This window comes from Candoia aspera, chromosome 2 (genome assembly GCF_035149785.1).
Source record: "Candoia aspera isolate rCanAsp1 chromosome 2, rCanAsp1.hap2, whole genome shotgun sequence".
Taxonomy (NCBI): Eukaryota; Metazoa; Chordata; class Lepidosauria; order Squamata; family Boidae; genus Candoia; species Candoia aspera.
The window spans coordinates 53102115-53121303 of NC_086154.1; the positions used below are offsets into that span (position 1 = coordinate 53102115).

General features: G+C 38.8%; 1 protein-coding gene across 1 annotated transcript; it reads right to left on the reverse strand.

The window, feature by feature from the left end:
* Window positions 1-1902: 1902 nt before the first annotated feature.
* LOC134489250 (haloacid dehalogenase-like hydrolase domain-containing 5) lies at window positions 1903-17148 on the reverse strand. Its single transcript, XM_063291827.1, has 8 exons — window positions 16945-17148; window positions 10578-10787; window positions 10137-10249; window positions 9364-9457; window positions 7590-7623; window positions 6536-6707; window positions 5332-5520; window positions 1903-3032 (listed from the first exon to the last, which is right to left on the reverse strand). The coding sequence occupies exons 1-8, from the start codon at window positions 17080-17082 to the stop codon at window positions 2615-2617; spliced, it is 1368 nt and encodes a 455-aa protein (XP_063147897.1). The 5' UTR covers window positions 17083-17148; the 3' UTR covers window positions 1903-2614.
* Window positions 17149-19189: the final 2041 nt, after the last annotated feature.

Genomic DNA, 19189 nt, shown 5'->3' on the forward strand with positions numbered 1-19189 from the left:
TCCAGCTTTAAAAATTCAGGTTGTCTTTTGTTCACTGCCAGTGCCACCACACAGTCCTGCATCTCTGACACCTGCTACCACCAGGTTCTCCATCTTGCTTAGTTTTATACTCCTGCACACAGGATGCCAGCCCTGTCTCTTCCCTATACCACTATTTCCAACTTTTAGATTTTCCCAGTCAGCATGCCAATTTCTGAAAGATTTGGGAGTTGACAGTATAGGATTGGAGAAAACAGACTGTATTTAACAGTTGAGTGTTGAAATGGAACTAAGTATATTCAGATGAGTTTTTGACTGACAGCTTTATTCAGTCAAGGACTCCATAGACTCAGACTCAAGAGTTTTGTAAAGATTAGTCATTAGTACAGTAAGAGATTAAATAATGTCTTCCTTACAGTCATGTAAACATGCTACTGCTTAATGTAGTGGTTTGATTGCCCTGCAGTGGACCTGGGTGCTTACTTAGAGAACGTAACACTTTTCATACGTTATTCATATGTAGGCTGTCCAGCAGTAGTAACTTCAATTGCCAATAACATTTTTCTTTTTTTAACAAGATTTTGAAAAGTTTAATCATCTGTACAAGCATTTCCCAGTATTTTTTTTTTAATTGAAAAAAGGATTTAAAAAGGTTAAAAGCAAAAATTGGAAGTCCAGTTTCTCCAGAACGCCTGAGAGTTTTACTATACTGCAGTCTGAAACTCAGCTAGTATACTGTATATGCTGCAGGTCAGGAAAACTACCACCAAATCCAAAACTATGCCAGCAATAAAAGCAGGAGTTTACTTTAAAAAAAAAAGAAGTCTTGTCCAAGTAAGAACAAAAAGGAACTGAAACTTTGAAAAAGGTAACAAAAAAGGATAGAAACTAATCTGGAAAGCAGATAAACAAGTTTCCCCGCAGCTCCATGTATGACTTAAAATCTGCACCAGAAAGTTGAGGGAATGGCTGGAATAGATTAGATGAGTGTGCAAAGGAGAGAAATGTGAAGTCCAAATGAAATTCTTTGCACCTGTTTTCGTAGCAAAAGAAATATCTTTGGGGGGGGGGGTCTGAAAAAGTTATATTCCTTACTATGTAAAGCAATGTATAAATTGATTAAATACTGATTATGTTCAATGCCTTCTGAGCAAATAAAGATTTACCTGAAAGAACTCAGAGTAAAATGACTGCTGTATTAAAACATTTAACTTAGTCCTGTGCTTGCCCTTCATACTTAACAAGTGGAAAAAGGCCATTGTAACACCAATGTATAAACAGGAATTTGAAGTGTGGAAGCCAAGAAATTAGAGGTAGTTAGGCCATGATCTAAGTAAACCGATGGAAAATGTGCAGAAGGGAAAAAAAGTGCTGAAAAAGGATTAGCAGGACTTCCTATTAAAGCTTATTAAGAGTGACAGTTGCTTATAAAGATGTTTGGTTCAAAAGACAGTATCAGCTTGCACTATCAAAAAATTTTGACAACATCCCTTATTGCAGACTTGTAACAAGAGTAAGAGGGTAAGAAAATATATCTAAGGAGCTTTAGCTGCTCCAAGAACAAAATGGAGAGATTATAGATAATGGATGTTCTGCTATAAGATATGATAGCTGCCAACAAAAAAGACTTCATAGGGGGATTAGAACACTAAACACAAAACTGCTTTTTAAAATAGAAAATATTTTACTGGACAGACTGTTGCAGTTAACAAAATGTTTCAAAGAATAAGACATAAAATTTAAAGTTTACATCTATGAGATACAATGTCCTTAAAAACTAGACATGTAACATTTAGTAGCAGAAGGGAGAGAGAACATCACTATCATATCAATATCCAATTGCCTTTCTGACTTGGAGTTTCAAGTTAAAACTACAGGCCCAAGGGACTGTTGACTACTGCTGGTTCAGTGCAGCAAAACCCGCAGAATAATAGTAATAAAACAGATAAAGAGCAAAGTCTGACAGAAGCTCTTCTAGGAAGCTTGTTCAAGGTCGGGTTTGAGCAAAATTGTATTTGCTCTCATGTAAATCCCATTCATTTTAATGGATTGTGCATGGACCTATCTTGACAAAACCCTTCTGTTCAGTTATGAATTCTGCCATTCAATCTCAACCCGAATACAAAAGAAAAGCATCAACACACAGCTTTCGTGGTCCACCTGATATGCGCATCCCAGCTCTCTTCATCTACGCTTCATAAAAGAGAGAGAGCATTGAGCCAAGGGAAGGAAATGGGAGAAAGAAAAAGTTGGGTACTAAGGATGGGCATGTTCCTTGGGAGGGGAGACATATAATGCAATGTTTGGAGTTTAGTAGTGTGCTTGTTTTGCAATTTTGTCTGCCAAACACACCTAATGTTTAACATCAATAATCAAAACAGGAAACTAGGATCTCTGAACTAGGAGTGAAGTCAGTACGCAGAAAAAAAAATTCATAGAAAAGTACAATTCATAACAGTATTGGTCACTAAAATAAACCAGGGCACAGAAAAAAGATATAAAGGGGTATGCTGTTCTGTTATTTTAGGAATGTATTAGTGTTACTTATAAAAATATTAGTATGAGACTGGTTGATATTAAGTACCCCTCTTCGCTTTTCAGAAGGAAAAGGAATATAACAACATCACACAAATCATTAGGAAGTCCTGCAGTTTTCATGTGGTGCAAAATTTTCCAGTTGGAAGATTAGATCAACAGCAGCTTCAACATCTGACACTATGTGGTTTGGTTCTACTAAAGCAGGATCAAATCTGAAATCTCTGTGCCCATGAAAGACAGTCTCAGTAATGTTCTCCCTTGTATCAGAAGGCACCTCTGTGTGAGGTTTATAAACCCCAGTGCAAACAAGGACAGATCTACAGCTTGTGGCAGTAGCTAATGCAAGTTCATTTTCCCAAGAATTCTCAAGTTCCTCTTCCTGAGCAACTGTGGCAGATCTTGTGCCACCTAGTGCTTTGGCCTGGACACGTGCCTTAGAACCTCTTCTTGAGATCCTCTCTTCAAGGTAGCGGTTGTAAAGATTAGCACCATAAATGTCTGTCATCAGGTTATCCCTAGAAAGCCAGGAAAGTTACATCAGAACTAACATATATGAGGTACAGTATATGGATAATTGTTCCAGTAACAGAGCTCTTTAAAAAAAAAAAGTTTGCGATTTCAATCATTTGTCTACCACTAGTTAGAATTTGGAGAGCTGCTTGGAATGAGACACAGACTACTCTTCGTATAATGTGCCATCCACACTTCACAGGAACCTGTATATGTCTAAGCTCCCTCTGTAGGCATTTTACTCCTGATCCAGCAGCTTTGTTAACTCAACTGCATGTAAACCCTACTTCGTAAACCCTACTGCATGGCATTGCACTGGGCTTATTCTTTTGAAGAAATAAACTGTAACCTATTTTCATGGAATATTTGAAGAGTACAGGTAGTCTTCACTTAACAAGAGTAATTGGAACTGGAATTTATGTCACTAAGTGATGCAGTTGTAAAGTGTGATGTCACATGACCACATCGCTTAGCAACAGCAATCCCGGCAATCCCTGTTGCCATCTTTAAGTGAGGACTGTGGGTTGTTAAGCGAGGAACTCGCGTAACCGTGACTTGTGACTTCCTGCTGGCTTCCAACAAGCAAAGTCAAGGGGGAAGCCAGCAGGAAGTTGAAAGTTCTGGGCGGCTTGCAAGGAGGCTGGTGAATGGATGAGTGCTACGGAGTGTGGCCAGGTGGGGGGGTGGGGTGCTGCGGTGTAGTGCAAGTGTGGCTGGGTTGGGGAGGGGTGCTGCAGTGCAAGTGCAGTCAGGTGGGGCAGGGGTGCTGTGGTGCCACGTGAGTGCAGGCAGGCATGCGCTACAGAGTGTAGGCAGGAGGGTGCTGCAGGCAGGCATGTGCTATGTAGTGGGCTCCTTGGGAGAAAAAGTGGCAGGAGCAACTTAAAGGAGTGACTTGTGAACTTCCCTGTTGCTTCCCTGTTGACTTTGTTTATGGGATCACAAATGGTGATCACGTGCCTGCAGGATGCCGCAACCATCGTAAGCGCAAGCCAGTTGCCAAGTGCCTGAATTGCGATCACGTGTCTTTGATGGCTGCAACTTTGAGGACCAGTTATAAGTACCCCTCATTCAGCACCATCACAACTTTGAACAGTCACTGAACAAGTAGTTGTTAACCGAGGACTACCTGTATTATTTTAAAAAATTGGAATCCAGTATTTTTATTTAAAGGTTACAAGTGTGAATACATTGCAGTAGTATTTTCTAAACTATTGCCAGTGCAATGTCTTTGAGTACAAATTCCAATTTCCTCAATGCGGGATGACAGGAACTATAGTTCAATGCAAGTGAAAAACATCATTTTGAAGACGGGCATACCATAGGCTGACACGTGTTCTCTTGTTTCAACCATTTCATGCATATCCCAATACCAAATTGGTATGCCCAAGACTGAAAACTTACAGACAACGATCAAATTAAGAAAACAGACATCTCAGAATTTCAACCTTCAATTGAAGAGGGTTTTTTTTTAAAGCTTCTCATTAATATGAATAAAATCTGAAATGCGCAAGCAGGGTAAGGCATAGGACAACCTTCTTTAACTTATCATACTGGGATTATTACAGCTCTCCAAATTCCCAGTGAGCTGGGACAGAGAATGGGAGAAGATGAAGGGAGGCTGCTGGAACAGTTCATCACTGCTTGCATACTCAATAGGCTGCCCTTTTAGCTGCTGCCCTGCCATGGTATTTCATGACAAAATAGTCTCATTTTAGAATAGGTAGGATTATATTGCACTGGAATTATTTCCAAAATCAATCTGAAGATTAGCTGAAACCGTACAACCACATGAATAATCCATTATTCAAAAGTTCTCTCACATAGCTCTTCCAAACTGAAATCTGTAGCACTTGAACTGAAATCTCAGACGCATGATACACAACATGAACTACAAGTCAAGCTTAGGTGGTGCTGGGAACTATTAATTTCTATTAAGAAAATATGCACAAGACTGGACTGTAACACTTAAGCAGACAAGAGCAAGTAATTTCTTTGCCAGAGGCAGTTTCTTAAGATCCTAAAATAAGGTTTCAAATTAATTGGCAGATTGTATAGTGATTTGTAGAAGTATGAGACAGGTTCTGTTACTAATTGGCTATCTAGCTTGCCTCCAAGTTACAAAGAGAAAGAGTGAATTGGTAGCCTGCAGAACAATTAGATTAGAGGTCAACACATTTTCAGGGGGCCATCAAAATATTCCTTTCAGTTGTCTATCCCTATTTAACTTTGGAACAATAGCTTGCCTGAAATTTAACTTTTTTTCTGGAAAGCAAATGAGAGGGAAGGAAAGAAATCACTTACCCAATGGCATACAAAGTTTGAATAGGGCTCTTCCATTGCTTTGCAGATGCTTGAGTCCTAATGAGGTACTCTGCATAGTGGTAAGTCAGTTCACTAGGCTTTCCCATCAAAGCTTCATATTTCAATGCTTTGCCAGTGATCTTCTTATAAATATTTTCCAAACAAACCATAAACATTCCATGCCCAAACCTGAAACACAGAAATAAAATTTAGTCAATAGAAATACAGTTATATGGCTGGCCAGGATAAAAACAAAGTATTACATCAAAAGGAAGAATCTATACATGCCATTTGTCCAAATTCTTAAATTCTCTTTCTATGAATTATAAGGCAAGATTGCTTTGATTCGGTTTTTCTTCTGCCTACATAATTCCTGGCAGTCACTTAGAAGTTGAACAAAAATGCCAAAAGATTCTCAGTGGTGTAGAGAAAAAAGTCTGGGCAAGATAGCCTCCACAAAACTTTTGCAAAGCTGATTTAATTCTGTTTGTCATGAAAATATTATCTTGATGCTTGTGGCAGGACCAAAAAAGTGCTATGGGTCAGAACTAGACAAAAATAACAGTGTTTAAATCCAAGAGAGAAAGACATTAACTCAGAAGCACAAGTAGATATGTTGTACAGTAGACTAATACTACAGTTGTAACAGTAGTCTAATTGGCAATTCAGTTTCAATTAGGTTTGACAAACTGAGCTATTCCTTTACCTGTAAATAAAAAAATAATTAAGTTTGTTCTGTATATACTGGCACATGAAAGCTAGAATTGATGTGTTGCCAATTATACTTCTAGTGCATCTTTGAAGTAACATTTCCAGCCAAACTCCTTCCCACAGGATGATTGTTCTTATGAGAAGTCTCTCTTTTGCCTCTTCCAGAAATCACCAGAGTAGTACCCCAAGCATCAATTATCATGGGAAGTGCAGGAGCCCTAATTTACATATAAATGGGCTTCCACATCCCTCCAAGTGGCTGCAAAGCAATAAGTATGTCTTAAATGGGAGGGAAGATGTCATCACTGGCCCAGATATTAATTCAATCTTTGTATATATTCACTGAACATTCACCAGGTCACCATGGTTCTATCTCAAGCCAAACAACTATGACACCACCCATCTCTGACTATAGCACTTGCTGAGAATCTAAGAAAAGCTAGAGCATAAAGAAAACTGCCCCCAGAACAACTCTTGTGCATCTTTGCCTTACCTTGGAGATTGGGCTTCAGCTGCCCACATCAAGTCCATATTACAAGCCAATACAGGAATATGTGGATAAGTTCCCTGATAAGGATTTCCAGGACAGCCACTTGTCAAAAGAACATCTATTATTAATTGTAGGTTGGTTTCCCACCTCACTGGCTCACCAAACAAAATAACTGCTGTAAGATAAGCACAATACCAATGTGTTGCATGTGCATGATTGTAAGCTGTTTCCCAATGCAAAAAAAAAAAAAAAACCTCCTGCCTTTCATGCAAACTGTAACAAGAGTAGGCAAAGCCATGGGCCCAGGCTCCATTTAGTCACTGAACCTATTTTTAATCAGCCTGCAAAGGCTGCCGTGATCATGCCATCAAAATTTGGCATCAAATAAACCGAATACTAGCCAATGAGCTTAGTGCATCTTAAAATGTGGAAATCTTTAAAAAAAATCACAATATAAAAACCACTTGTGATAGCATTACATTGCTGTGTCCAGTGATGTTTAAAAGAAAATAATTACTTGGTACTTATAGTATTTCAGTCCTTTGTCTTTTTTAGAAACAGGAAGGAAAAAACCACAACAGGAACAAAGAATCATATCAAATTGTACAAAAATCACATTTTTATGTTAGCTTGGATGATTCACTGACAGAAGAATATAATAACACACCCCAGTAGATCTTTTGTAACATGAATTATCATGGAATAATAATGAAGAAACTACTTTAGAATTCCCATTGCTAGTTTTTTCATTAGTTTTTAATCCTCATATGAAATTGAAACTTTGGCAAAGAACTAGAAATATCACAGCTTAACTTTAGTGGTAGATTTATAAAGAACGCAGACAGTATAAAAATCAAAGGAAACAAATAAATAAAAAGGTGCCCATTAGTGTCATTGCAAAACGACATGTATACTGTATATGATGACTGTCACATTCTTATTCAGATATATCACAGCAGCTACTAAGTTAACAAAATGCTTTATGAACTATCACAAAGCAGTCCATTTTACTTGGAATAAATTCTAGAATTAAACATAAACACCTAGACATACTGACCTTCAATCTTGGGGAATTCCACTGTGGGAGAATGCTACAAAGGAAAAACAAGTTACATTTACTAAGAAAAGTATCCTTTATTTCACAAAGAAGTAATGAAATAAACCTCTGAACAAGATGGGCACACCCCATGTTCTGATGAAATTCCCAACATTTCTAAGAAAAGCCATCATCACAACCATAAGGAGATATTTCATTTCCCATTTATATAACCTGCACACCTGCCTCTTAAATCTTGAAAGTTCTGTTCCATAATCTTGCTGTAACCAAAGTCCATATAATTGCTAATGTCTTTGCACTTAGAGATGACACTCCTGTGTTTGTAACACAGAATCCCCTCCAACATACCACTCATATCTTTAGGCCTAATTCAACATGACACCGGATTTTTTTTCTCCATCCTTCCAATTGCACCTGTGATCATCGGAAAGATGAAAGAACTGAAATTTCTTACTACTAACCTCATGCCATTTCCACATACTCAACTGCAGCCCACTTTGGTCTGTAGAATTCACATTGTGCTCAACAGCACAATTATCGTAGGTGTGAGGATGAAAACCATCTTCATGCATTCATGCACATTCATTGACTTAACAAATGTGTGTTGAATTTCAGTTTTGCAGATAACATTTACAATCTGAACAGATGAGGAGACTAAAACTTGGTCAGGCTGATTGGGGTTTATGGAACCTAAAATCTAACATTATATGAAAGGCTATGGGTAACTTCAGCAGTTTATACCTGGAAAATAAACTTAACCAACCTCCTCCAAGACTATGCTTTCAAGTTGTAATTAAATACTCATGGAAAAAGACTGGGGACACCTGAACTAGACTGTACCCTAAAACTGGCTGAACAGATCAATTACTTTCAACAGCCCTACTGAATTATTTTTCTCTGATTCTCAGCTTTTCTTTAGCTGTATTTGTGTTTGCTGTGTTTACCACCATATAGTAAGAGACAAGAGCAAAGAAAAGGAACCAAAATAATTGCATCACAAAATAACAACCACAACCACTCCTTTCTGCAAAACAAGCACGCCTATGTAGGTTAGATGCTTAACCATACATTGATCTAAACTCCAGATGACAGGGGAGGTTTAGCTGAACAAAGCTGGTTCAATCTAATGCTGCTGCACTCTTTACCCTCTCCTCCACTACAATACTTGAGCCTTTGTGTTTTTAGTCATTGGAAGCATTTCCTCAGCTGCTACCAAATCTGTTCTAGGATCAGTCAGTATTGAGTAACTCTAAGAACAAAGAGTGCAATCTTTTAAAAGCTATGAATAATATAAAGAAAGATACTTTAAATGAATCCTTTGTTTACACAGCACATAATTTTTTGGCAAGTAAATTAGCTTGGAGTGCTAGGTCAGAGGGCCGAAGGAGTTAATGTGAAAAGATGTGCTGAAATAGTTTTTTCAGGCGGTATATCTCTTCTTTCAATTTGTGTATGTGTTTGTAGAATACTCAGGCCCGAAGTTAGTGGAAGTGGTACCTCCAATATTTTGTGCTTGGCCATCACGATTGCCCAGGTGACATTCATTACAAATGTATTTCTGGTTCCAAAATTTTGGAATCCTCTAATTTTGAATCTAATTGCTTGATATTATTAATGTCACTGCTAAACCTGGTGGCAAAAGAATCAATGTAAGCTGTACTCATCCTTGGAAAGCAGAATAATATTTACATGACAAGCAGCTCAATAGGCTCCTGTAATTACAGACAATGTAAAAAATGTCAAAGAAATCATTAAAGAGAAGGAGTACATTTACCAAAACTTGAGGTCTTCTGTCATGATCCACCATGTCCAATAAGGGATAGGTTTCTCGCAACTTGTCAATTGTAATAGGCCGACAAAATCCAAGACTAATGACACATTTGTTATGGATAGCAATGCATCTATGTTTTAATGAAAGGCACATTTGTTTTGCTTTTCTCAAACAAGGAATGCATTTGAGATGGCAGTGACAGACTTATTCTAAGTACAGAAAATATTTCCATATCCTCCTGGGAGAATACATACAGTACAGGGAGAGTGATAAATACAATCTTTGTTCGCTGGCTCACTACGAGCTTTACATTTAAGACTCTTATGAAAGCTAATTTTTATTCAGGAGTACAACAATGTCCAAGAACAAGTTTCTTATTAACTCAATATAATTTACGGCACATTCCAATCTGAAACTTTATCAGAGTTCCTAATAAATGGCTTCAAACTGATTTCTAGGAACTTTGCTTTGAAAATCTTTAGCTCTGCTTCGCTCAAAGAAAGAAATTTGAGACAGTAGGTAACTATTCTAAGGAGTCAAGAGGCAAAGGAGAACTACTCCCCCTTCTTAGTTTGACCTTCTTTTCAAATTCTTTATGAACCCATTTGAGATCTCCTAAATTCACTGGAGTTCTTGGGAGACATTTTGTTTTCTCTACAAAATGTATCTTTGGATCTTGAGAAAAGCCAAGACACACAACGTGTTTAACCCTAGCACATTCCCCTATCATGCTTCTTCAGCCCAATGCAGAATAAACCAAGTATTTCCAAGGATACTGCTTAGCAATGTCAAGGAGTGGGCCTTGTCCTGATACAAGAACACATTTGTCATGGTAACGTTTGAACATTTGCAAAGGACTGTGGGACATCATAACTTGGTCCTGGGAAATCTAGGACAGAGAAAAAATTGATAATCAGTTTTCATTCTTGTATTCTTTATCTTAGCAATAATGAGAAAACAGGTTGCTTGCTTTTAACAGCACTAATGTGTGGAACTGCATATAATTAACCCAAAAGAGTAGCTGTCTGACTGATTACTGTCCTCTAACAGAATCTGTCAAAAAGGAATGGCAAGACTTGTAATGAAGCTTAAGAGGCTGCCTCTATCAGTCAAAGGCAAAATCCTAAGCTATATATAAATACAATACAATATCTTATTCACATACTGTAGTGAAGAAAGACAACAGACCACATTCAATAGACCCTAAAGTTACTCACTGGAACTTCAAGAAGGTGGGAGAGCTGGTCTGCTTTCTTCTGACAAAGACAGTTTCCTGCATTAGTAACAAATACTACAGGCACCAAAAGTTGTCCCTGAGAATTAAGTAGTTTTTGAAAGGCTTTTCGGGCAGCAGGAATTGGTGTCCTTCCTCGTACCAATACTCCATCAATATCAAACAGAATGCCAAAGGTAGGTTGTACACCTAGCTGAAATGGAGGAAACAAGAGAAAGAAAATTCTTGTTATCAGCCAGACTTCATGTAGCTTAAATTCGTTACATGCTTATGTAGAGTGTTATTATTTGTTCCAAACAACTTCATATAGATACACAGGTTGTCCCTCCCTTTCACTATATATTCACAACAGTCATGTGAAATTGCTAGAAATGGCTAATATTATCTTAAATATCCTGTGAGGTGCTTACACTGAGGAGTATGCTTGGCTCATTTTGCATTTGTACATCCTATATTCAAGCCCAACACAACCAAAGTATTGCCAAATTACAGATTAAGTGTGGCACTGACATTTTTAAAAAATTAAAACTCAGTTCATGAGCAGTATGTCAAGATGGGTATCTGGGAAACTTCTTCATAAGAGCATTACTACTGAAACGTTCATACATGGTTATGAATATTATAGTGCAACTGCATAACCTTTACTTAATCTCAACATGCACTCAATACTTCACCTTACAGTTGACAGTAATTATCAAGAAAATATATTTGGATTACCCAGCAGACCTTAATTAATGACTTGAACACTAAGAAAGTGCCCAATACTGTACTAAGACTTACCAAAAGCTACCTACCACTGGTTTGCTATCTTTTATAGAGTCGCATGATAATGAACTAGGCTATCCCAATGTGGGACTAGCCATAATGTAATAAAAACCATTTGCAAATTCCCCAAAATACAGTTTTTTATATACCATTCATGTCAATCCCATTTCAAAGCAGTGAAAAACCTTCTCTCTCCATAAATCAATAATCTCCAAACTCCCAACACTGTTGCTCTTCCCTTTAGCTCCCACAAGCAGAAAGTGTCCCAGGGCTGATCAGCCTCATCACTGATATGGGGTGCCAAGCAGTCCTTTAAAAGAACCTTTTAATTAAAAAAAAATGAATAGAAACCTACAATCTTGCAAAGCAAACCATACATTTCAAAGATAACCAGCATGTCCATCGATCTCCCTGGATGCCCCCACCCCATGGAACCATTAGAAAATAAAATAGTGGGTGGCTGCAGCCCAGCATTTTCTTTTCCTTCAGGCATATGTGTGTTTAGGGACTGGCCACACCCAGCATTTTGTAAGCAGGTTGATAACTTATTCTCAAATTCCAAATGTGCCCACCAGGTCAATGGTCTAGGGTCACTTGAAGAATGACTCTTGCTCAGCAGCATATTCCAGCATTTGGAAACACAACCTACAAAAATTATTGCCCTACATGTAGCTTATTGTTCCTGAGTATCAAGAACTTTAATGGCTGCTTCACATATTGCTCCATCATAATGTGGGTTGTCTGATCTAATGTGGTATGTGAACCCAGCCAATCGTGATTTTTTTTGACAAACCAAGAGTGAAAGAGGAAGCGCCATCTCATTTGGAAAGATTATTGATGAATCAAATACATGCAATCTGCAAATAAAATAGCATTTGGTAATATAGCCAGATGGTGAAGAAAATGCTTTTGGAAAGAGGGGGACAATGTGTTTGACAGAAAACATCACAAATTCCTTTGTCAGGCATCTAGTAATACCATGTCAGTGAACTCAAGGCTATAAAATGTAAGGTGTCAAAGTCATTAACTTGTCATGAGTCCCAGACAGGAGACTTGTAGAAAACAATAGGAAACAACACAGGGACACTTCATACTTGGAAAGCACACTTTTACCTGTATTAACCTACTAAATAAATGTACACTTTGACAAAAAAAAAAATCTGAAATAATTTTTTTATTATTTGGGAAAGAAGATTGTGTTATCTCAGGTTATCCATCCAAGACTATTTGTCCATTGTGAGACATAAATTATTAACTAGATAACTGGATTAGAAAAAGGGATCAGATGGAGAGGAATTTCAGCTACTAGAAAGAGCAAGCTCACTGCTTATGTTTTTGTGTCATATTTGTTAAACAGTTATTTCCATACAGTAAGTGCTGTTAGGCGTTGGATTATATTAATGCTATTTTGGTCTGTCTTAACCTGCAAAACTCTTATTTTATTAAAAAGAAATAAATACACTCTCTCAGAGAAGGATAAAAATAAGTACATTTAAAACCTCTGGAGATACATGTTCCAGAGAAGCATGAATGTGCAATTCAAATATTCCAACTGGGAAGCTTATGGCTTAGCTAAAACAAGAATCATATTAGGTTTTTCAGTGTAGAACAATAGTTCACACACTGCATCAATTTGAGCACATACTAAGTTTTAATATAGCCAAAGCTAAGTCTTAGGGAAGAAAATATGCACATGAAATGAGTAAAAGTAGACAATACATTTCTGGTTTTTCAGTGTTTGAATTAGTTGAAATAAAAATGAAGTAAAAAGAATTCTAGTAAATCTGTGTAAATACCCATTTTTCTGGTTCAAAAACTGGACCCAACAATGCACATATTTTACATTTTTTGACTGAGGATTCTATTATCAGCCTGCAGACTATCTCCACAAATATTAGCATCTGAGAGACATATTAATCAGGCTAGTATGTCAATTGACAAAAGTGCTAAGAGTATCAGTGGGAATTTGTCATGACAACAGAATATGCATTGGCATTAACATTAAATATGTTATGAACCTCATCACTCAAAGGAGTGTAGTTTTCCTATTATAAGTGCCCTTGATACCTGTAGGAAGTGTAGCACTTGTTCATTTTGCTATTTTTACTGAGATGTTACTGCAATCTTTTATGAATAGTGTACTTGTACAATGGCCAAAATTGATCAAACAAACAACTGGTAACTTCTACTGAGCAAGTTTCTTCATGCATACAGGTACATGGTCAAGAGGAGAAAATTTCTGGGATCATTAAGATCATAGGTAGTTTACAGTATACAATATTTGTATTTACTTATAAAGGCTATAAGTCCTCCCACTGTGTTCTGAGATCCCACAGCAATATTTTTATATGATTGGATGTTTAAGTAGTTAAAGAGAATTATACACTGTATTTATTTATGCCAAGTTAGATGCTAGCATCTATATGTCCAATTACTGCATAATTTCAGTACACATTTGCCCACAAAGTATATGGGGATAGTAATAATATATGATTAGTTGTGTTAGTTTAACTTTGCCCAAAAATCAGAAAGAAATTGTTGGCGCAATGTCTGCGTTCCATTTGCCATAGTGCTGATGGAAAAAAAAAATCAAGAGCAGCTTGAAAGGTAGAATTATGTGCCATCAAGATGGTGTAAATTCTTAGCAAAACCACATAGACAGATTATCTCCAGGACAATCTGTTCCCAACCTGGTTCTTCAGGGTTTTCAATGGCACACTTATTACTGCTATAAGTGAATCCATCACCTTCTGCTCTTTCCTTCCACCTTTCCCAGCATTACAGACTTCTCCAGAGAGTTAGGTCTTTGCATGTGTCCGAAGTATGATAATTTGAGCCTGGTGATTTGTGCCTCTAGTGAGAACTCTGGGTTGATTTATTTGATGATCTATTTGTTTATTATCTTGGCTGTCCATGGTATTCCCAGGAGTCTTCTCTAACACCAAATTTCAAAAGCATCAGTACATTCCTATCCTGCTTCTCCAAAGTCCGACTTCTGTACAGTGTCACAAGGAAAAACCACTGCCTGCACGATTTTGATCTTTTGAAAGGCAGAAAACTATTGCTAAAATAAGTAAAAGCAAAACAGGAGCATAGAAGGATAAACAGAAAAATTCCAGCAATCTAAGTTTTAAATGTTCAGCTTGAATGCATTTGATGGCTAGTAGTGATGGCCCAGATTCATAAATGGCTGCAACTACAAATGCAATCCCAAATTTTCTTTATCTTTGGGATTACTCTTTGTACATATAAGCAAATGAACAAATGGCTATTACAAAATAAACCCATTGCAAAAGCAAACCATAAAGCCATCTCAAAAAGCCCATTATGACTTACGATTCGCACAATGGAACATTCCTGAAAAACCAAAAGACCTCGTGCCTTTTACAATATTGCAAACTGCCATCCTCTTTAATGGCAAAGTTGCAGCCCAAGTTGATTAGCTCTTTTTTGTGCCTGCCTTTCAACAGGAGAGTAGTGTCTAACTTCAAACATTACTATATTTTTCATGTACACTGACCTTTCTTATAGAAACATAAACATCCCTGAGATCAAAATAAGCTAGGAAAAATTATGTAAAAGGACCAGGATCCTCTCTGTTCATCAGCAGGATAACTCTGCAAAGACAGAACAGAATGGTACCAAATTTGGTGTGGCGGAGAAGCTGGCAAAAAAAAAAAAAAAGATTGAATTTGAAAATGGGATCAGGGACGTAGGAAAAAAAATGCAGTGCTTCCCTATGGGGGAGGCAGTAAGGCAGCAGCTTCTAATGTTGCTGGCTGTTCCATTCTAATCCCTCCTTAAATCATGTGACCCAGTGCAGCATATGCAGCCTGCACTGTTTCTATACATGAAGGGAAAGCAGAAACACAGAGATGCAATATGTTACTTTGTTGCACAGATGTTAAAACAGATGTCTCCAATGGCCACTGCTACTAAAAAGGCTCAAAAGATTTCCTGAAGCCATATTCTGCATGCTCTCCTGATTTTGTTCTTCTTCATCCTACTTTTTTTTTTGCAGCAAATATTTATCACTGATCATTCTCATTTTATCCTTTCTCATACATGGCTACTGATAATGAGAGCAAAAATTAATGCTGGTTTGTGAATCATAATATTTAGCACATTGGTAACTCTGAACAGGATCCTTCTCTAAGCATAAAGGTAATACTGATGTACTCTTTCCCCCACATATGTGGCACTCAGTACACCAGTTCCTTGTTTAAGAAACTACAGCAATAGAGGCTATGATCTTTGTGCTACTAGTTCAGACAGGTTATTTGAACCAAATCACTATGATTGAACTTGAAATGTTAAGAGGATTTATATACAACTCCTAGCCTAAAGACCTTCTCCAGCTAGCGAACAACACAGAATTCCTATGTTTCATTAGCCAGAATGGATTAGAAAGAAAACATTAGCATGCTTTATTATTCAAAACAAACACTTTTCTATATGAATTGTTTAAAACAAGATAACTGGGCTTAAAATGAACTGGGAATGCAAGGCAAACATTTTAGAATACAAATTCTTCATCACCCAAATCTGAGTGTGCATGTTAACAACTTGGTATAATAACTTCTAAATAACTCATTAAATATAAGTTTTACACCACCCAGGAGCACACTCTCAAGAATTTGGTCAGGAATTTGGTCTTCTTTTGCAGCAAAAGTCAAACCCGCTGATGTCGGAAGAACAACAGTTTAAGAAAGCCCAGTGACAGCAGCAGCCAGCAATCATCGGTAATCAATCTGGCAGGAACAGAATGGATGCTCCTGAGCAAAAAGTAAATACCGGGGTCCCCAAGCCCGTGGCTGCCTGCCTGAAGAGTGTGTGGAGCCCTGGCTTAGCTCCTTTCCTGGGAAAGCCACAGCCGCAGCTAGAAGGTACAAACTCTGCCTTCCCTCACTGACCTGTTTCCTCTACCGCCTCAGCTGTTCCCAGCATCTCTCTCCGTCCAGGGGTTTAGCTCTCCCCCCGCACACAAGCACGAGGTGAGCAGGGCAGGCCGGCCGCCCGGCCCAGAAAGGCAGAGCTCACGGTCTAGCAGGAAGAAGGAAACAGACGAGATGAAGCAAAACCTGGAGCACAGAGAAAGGGAACCGAATGAATAGAAACACAGCGTAGAGCAGGGAAAGGAAAGAAGGAAAAGTTACAGAAGAACGGCGGGCAGAAAAGAAGAAAAAAGGAAGCGCGGAGGCAGCAAGCGGGAATTAAAAATGGAGAGGGTCGAATAGAAATGGGCTGTAATGGGGGAGACCTCCGGTGTTTTTTCCTCAAACTGATACTCCGCCTTCTCCCGGCATTCAGGCAAAAGAAACCGCAGAGCCCACGATCAAAGCTGTACTCCCCGCGTACCGCAGGGTCTTCTGAAAGCAGATGGCGCCAGAGTTTCCTTCCCTCCCCCTCCGTTCTGGTTTGAAAGAAACGCCACCCAGTACGGACCGAAACAATTCCCGCCACGCGTTATATTCTCGGGGCTTGCGTTGACTGGGGATGTGGGGCTCAAGGCAGAGGCCGGCAGGGGAAAGGGCTCCCGAAAGCCCACCTCCCCCCGGGCGAGAAAGGCGGGCAGCCCGTTTTACCTGGGCGCTGCCTTTGCTCTCTCTGGAAGGCGCAGGAGCCGGACTCGGAGCATCGTGGCAAAGCCCGACCGGCCCCGGAGGTCCCGCGGCCATGGCTCTCTGGAGACGCCGGCAGAGGAGCGGCAGCAGGCCTCGCATAGCGCCCCTTCCTTGAGCGGGCTCGCCGGGAACCGAGGCAGCCCTCCCACCGAGGACTCGGAACAGCCACGACCACGCCGCAGCAAGAGAGCCGAAGCCGGCTTCTAACGCCTCTCCGGGCCCGCCCCGCTGCCTACGTCACCCGGGAGGTGGAGCCTGCCAGGCACAGACCTGCCCTTTCGCGTAGGGACTTCCGTCGCCTCCGCGAGGATCCCGCGGGGAAAATCGCCGGGACGCTTCCCGGGCTCCCCGCCCGCTTCGCCGATTGTTATGCAACTAAGTTTCTTACCCGCCTTTCTTTTTCGGGGGTGGGGGGACAATTTGTATGAGGGCTTGTCACTTTCTCCTTTTCGCAACTTGCCCCCTTGTTTGGAAAAACCAAAAAAGGAGTCCTGGATTTTGGGTAAAAAGGTAGGGAGCCTGTAGACATTATGCAAGACTACTTTACTGAAATTAAATACAATTATTAAGAGGGTAAATATATGGATTTGACTACCTACCTCAAAGTAGAAATTTCAGTAAAGTTTTTATCAGTAAGAATGATGCTCCTAACTTAAATTCCATTTGGCTGAACAATTTTTATACCAGAGAAACAAATCTGAGGGATTTTCACAATAAACCAACCAACAAACATTGAATCCATTTCCAGAATCTGAAATTAAGTAACAGCAGCTGATTCTTATTACACCACCACTGGTATTTGGGGGAATTTGGCCTGTAATTTGGCTTTTTTATACAAGCATACACAACTATCATATTCCTTTTGGTAAACTGCAGAAAAGGGAGAAATACTAAGCCAAAGAAATGAAAGCATACAATATGAAAAAGAAATTCAGCTAAATCTAGATTGCATAAATACCATTTACTATACCTCTTGATAACATGCTGTCCTTGCTAAGCATTTTTAGTTTGTTTTGTTCTTTACCCTTCTCTTTCTGAGGTTCTGATCAACTTCATCCAACTCCATCTTTCTCAGTCTTTTGCCCAGTCCATCCATTCTTCCTTCATACATTTGTTTTGTGACTCAATCTTCATTCATTCTATGTATATGTAACCAACTCAGCGTACTTCTTTAGTACAGAGGTCACTCACTTTTGTATTCAATCCACATTCCTTCAGCACTCATACATCCTTGACTGTATCTCTTCTTGCTTTACCACACATGCTTCTAAAGGACCCCAGTCCTACAGAATTCAGCTTAGTTTTGTTTTTCCTAGTAATGCTCAACTCTTGCTTCCATATAACAATGCCAACAGAAACGCTCTTAGATGTAACTATTTTTGCTTTAGATAAAACATCAAGTCCTCACAACAGTCCATACAGTACTCACTGACATTCTGTCAGCATTTGCACATCTTAAAATGTCTGTTTCCCATCTTTATTAAACAAGGTGTACAATTTAATTCACTCCTTTGATTTATCATTTATATACAACTTGTAATCAATTACTCCATTTTCCCTGTCAAACCTAACTATCTTGAATTAATTAATTTTGAGATCCATGTTCCTCATTGCATCATACAATACATCTAATATGTGCCACAAATCATTCAGGTTTTCAGTCAACAGCCTGGCATTGTCTGCATACGAAGTACACTTATGGACCCAATCAATGCATATCTACTGTCATCAGAAGTGTCTCTGATACATTTATATATAAATACATTCAGCAAGCATGGGAACATCTCACATCCTTGTCGTACTCCCTGCCCAATGTTGAACCATTCATTAAGCATTTCATTTAATCATTTACATATACTTTACTTCCAACATGTACTGCTCTTACCATATTTAGCAAACAACCATAAACTCCACCCATTTCATCATACAACTTTGCAAAATCAAGATATGTACATTTTCTTTCATTGTTAGGTCTCCAAATGGCCCATTTTCCCCTGTACCTTTTTGTCTCACCCTCATCCACCCTTTCATGTCAACTAGCAGAAAATTTTTTCTCCTGAATTGCATTTCTTCAGAATACTGCACAATTTTCCCCAAAACTCTTATCTGGTTCTCCCATTATCACCATTCACCAGAAAGTAATATCCTATCACCACTCTATAGATTCCTACTTTTATTATACATACCCCCACAAGAACCTAGATGA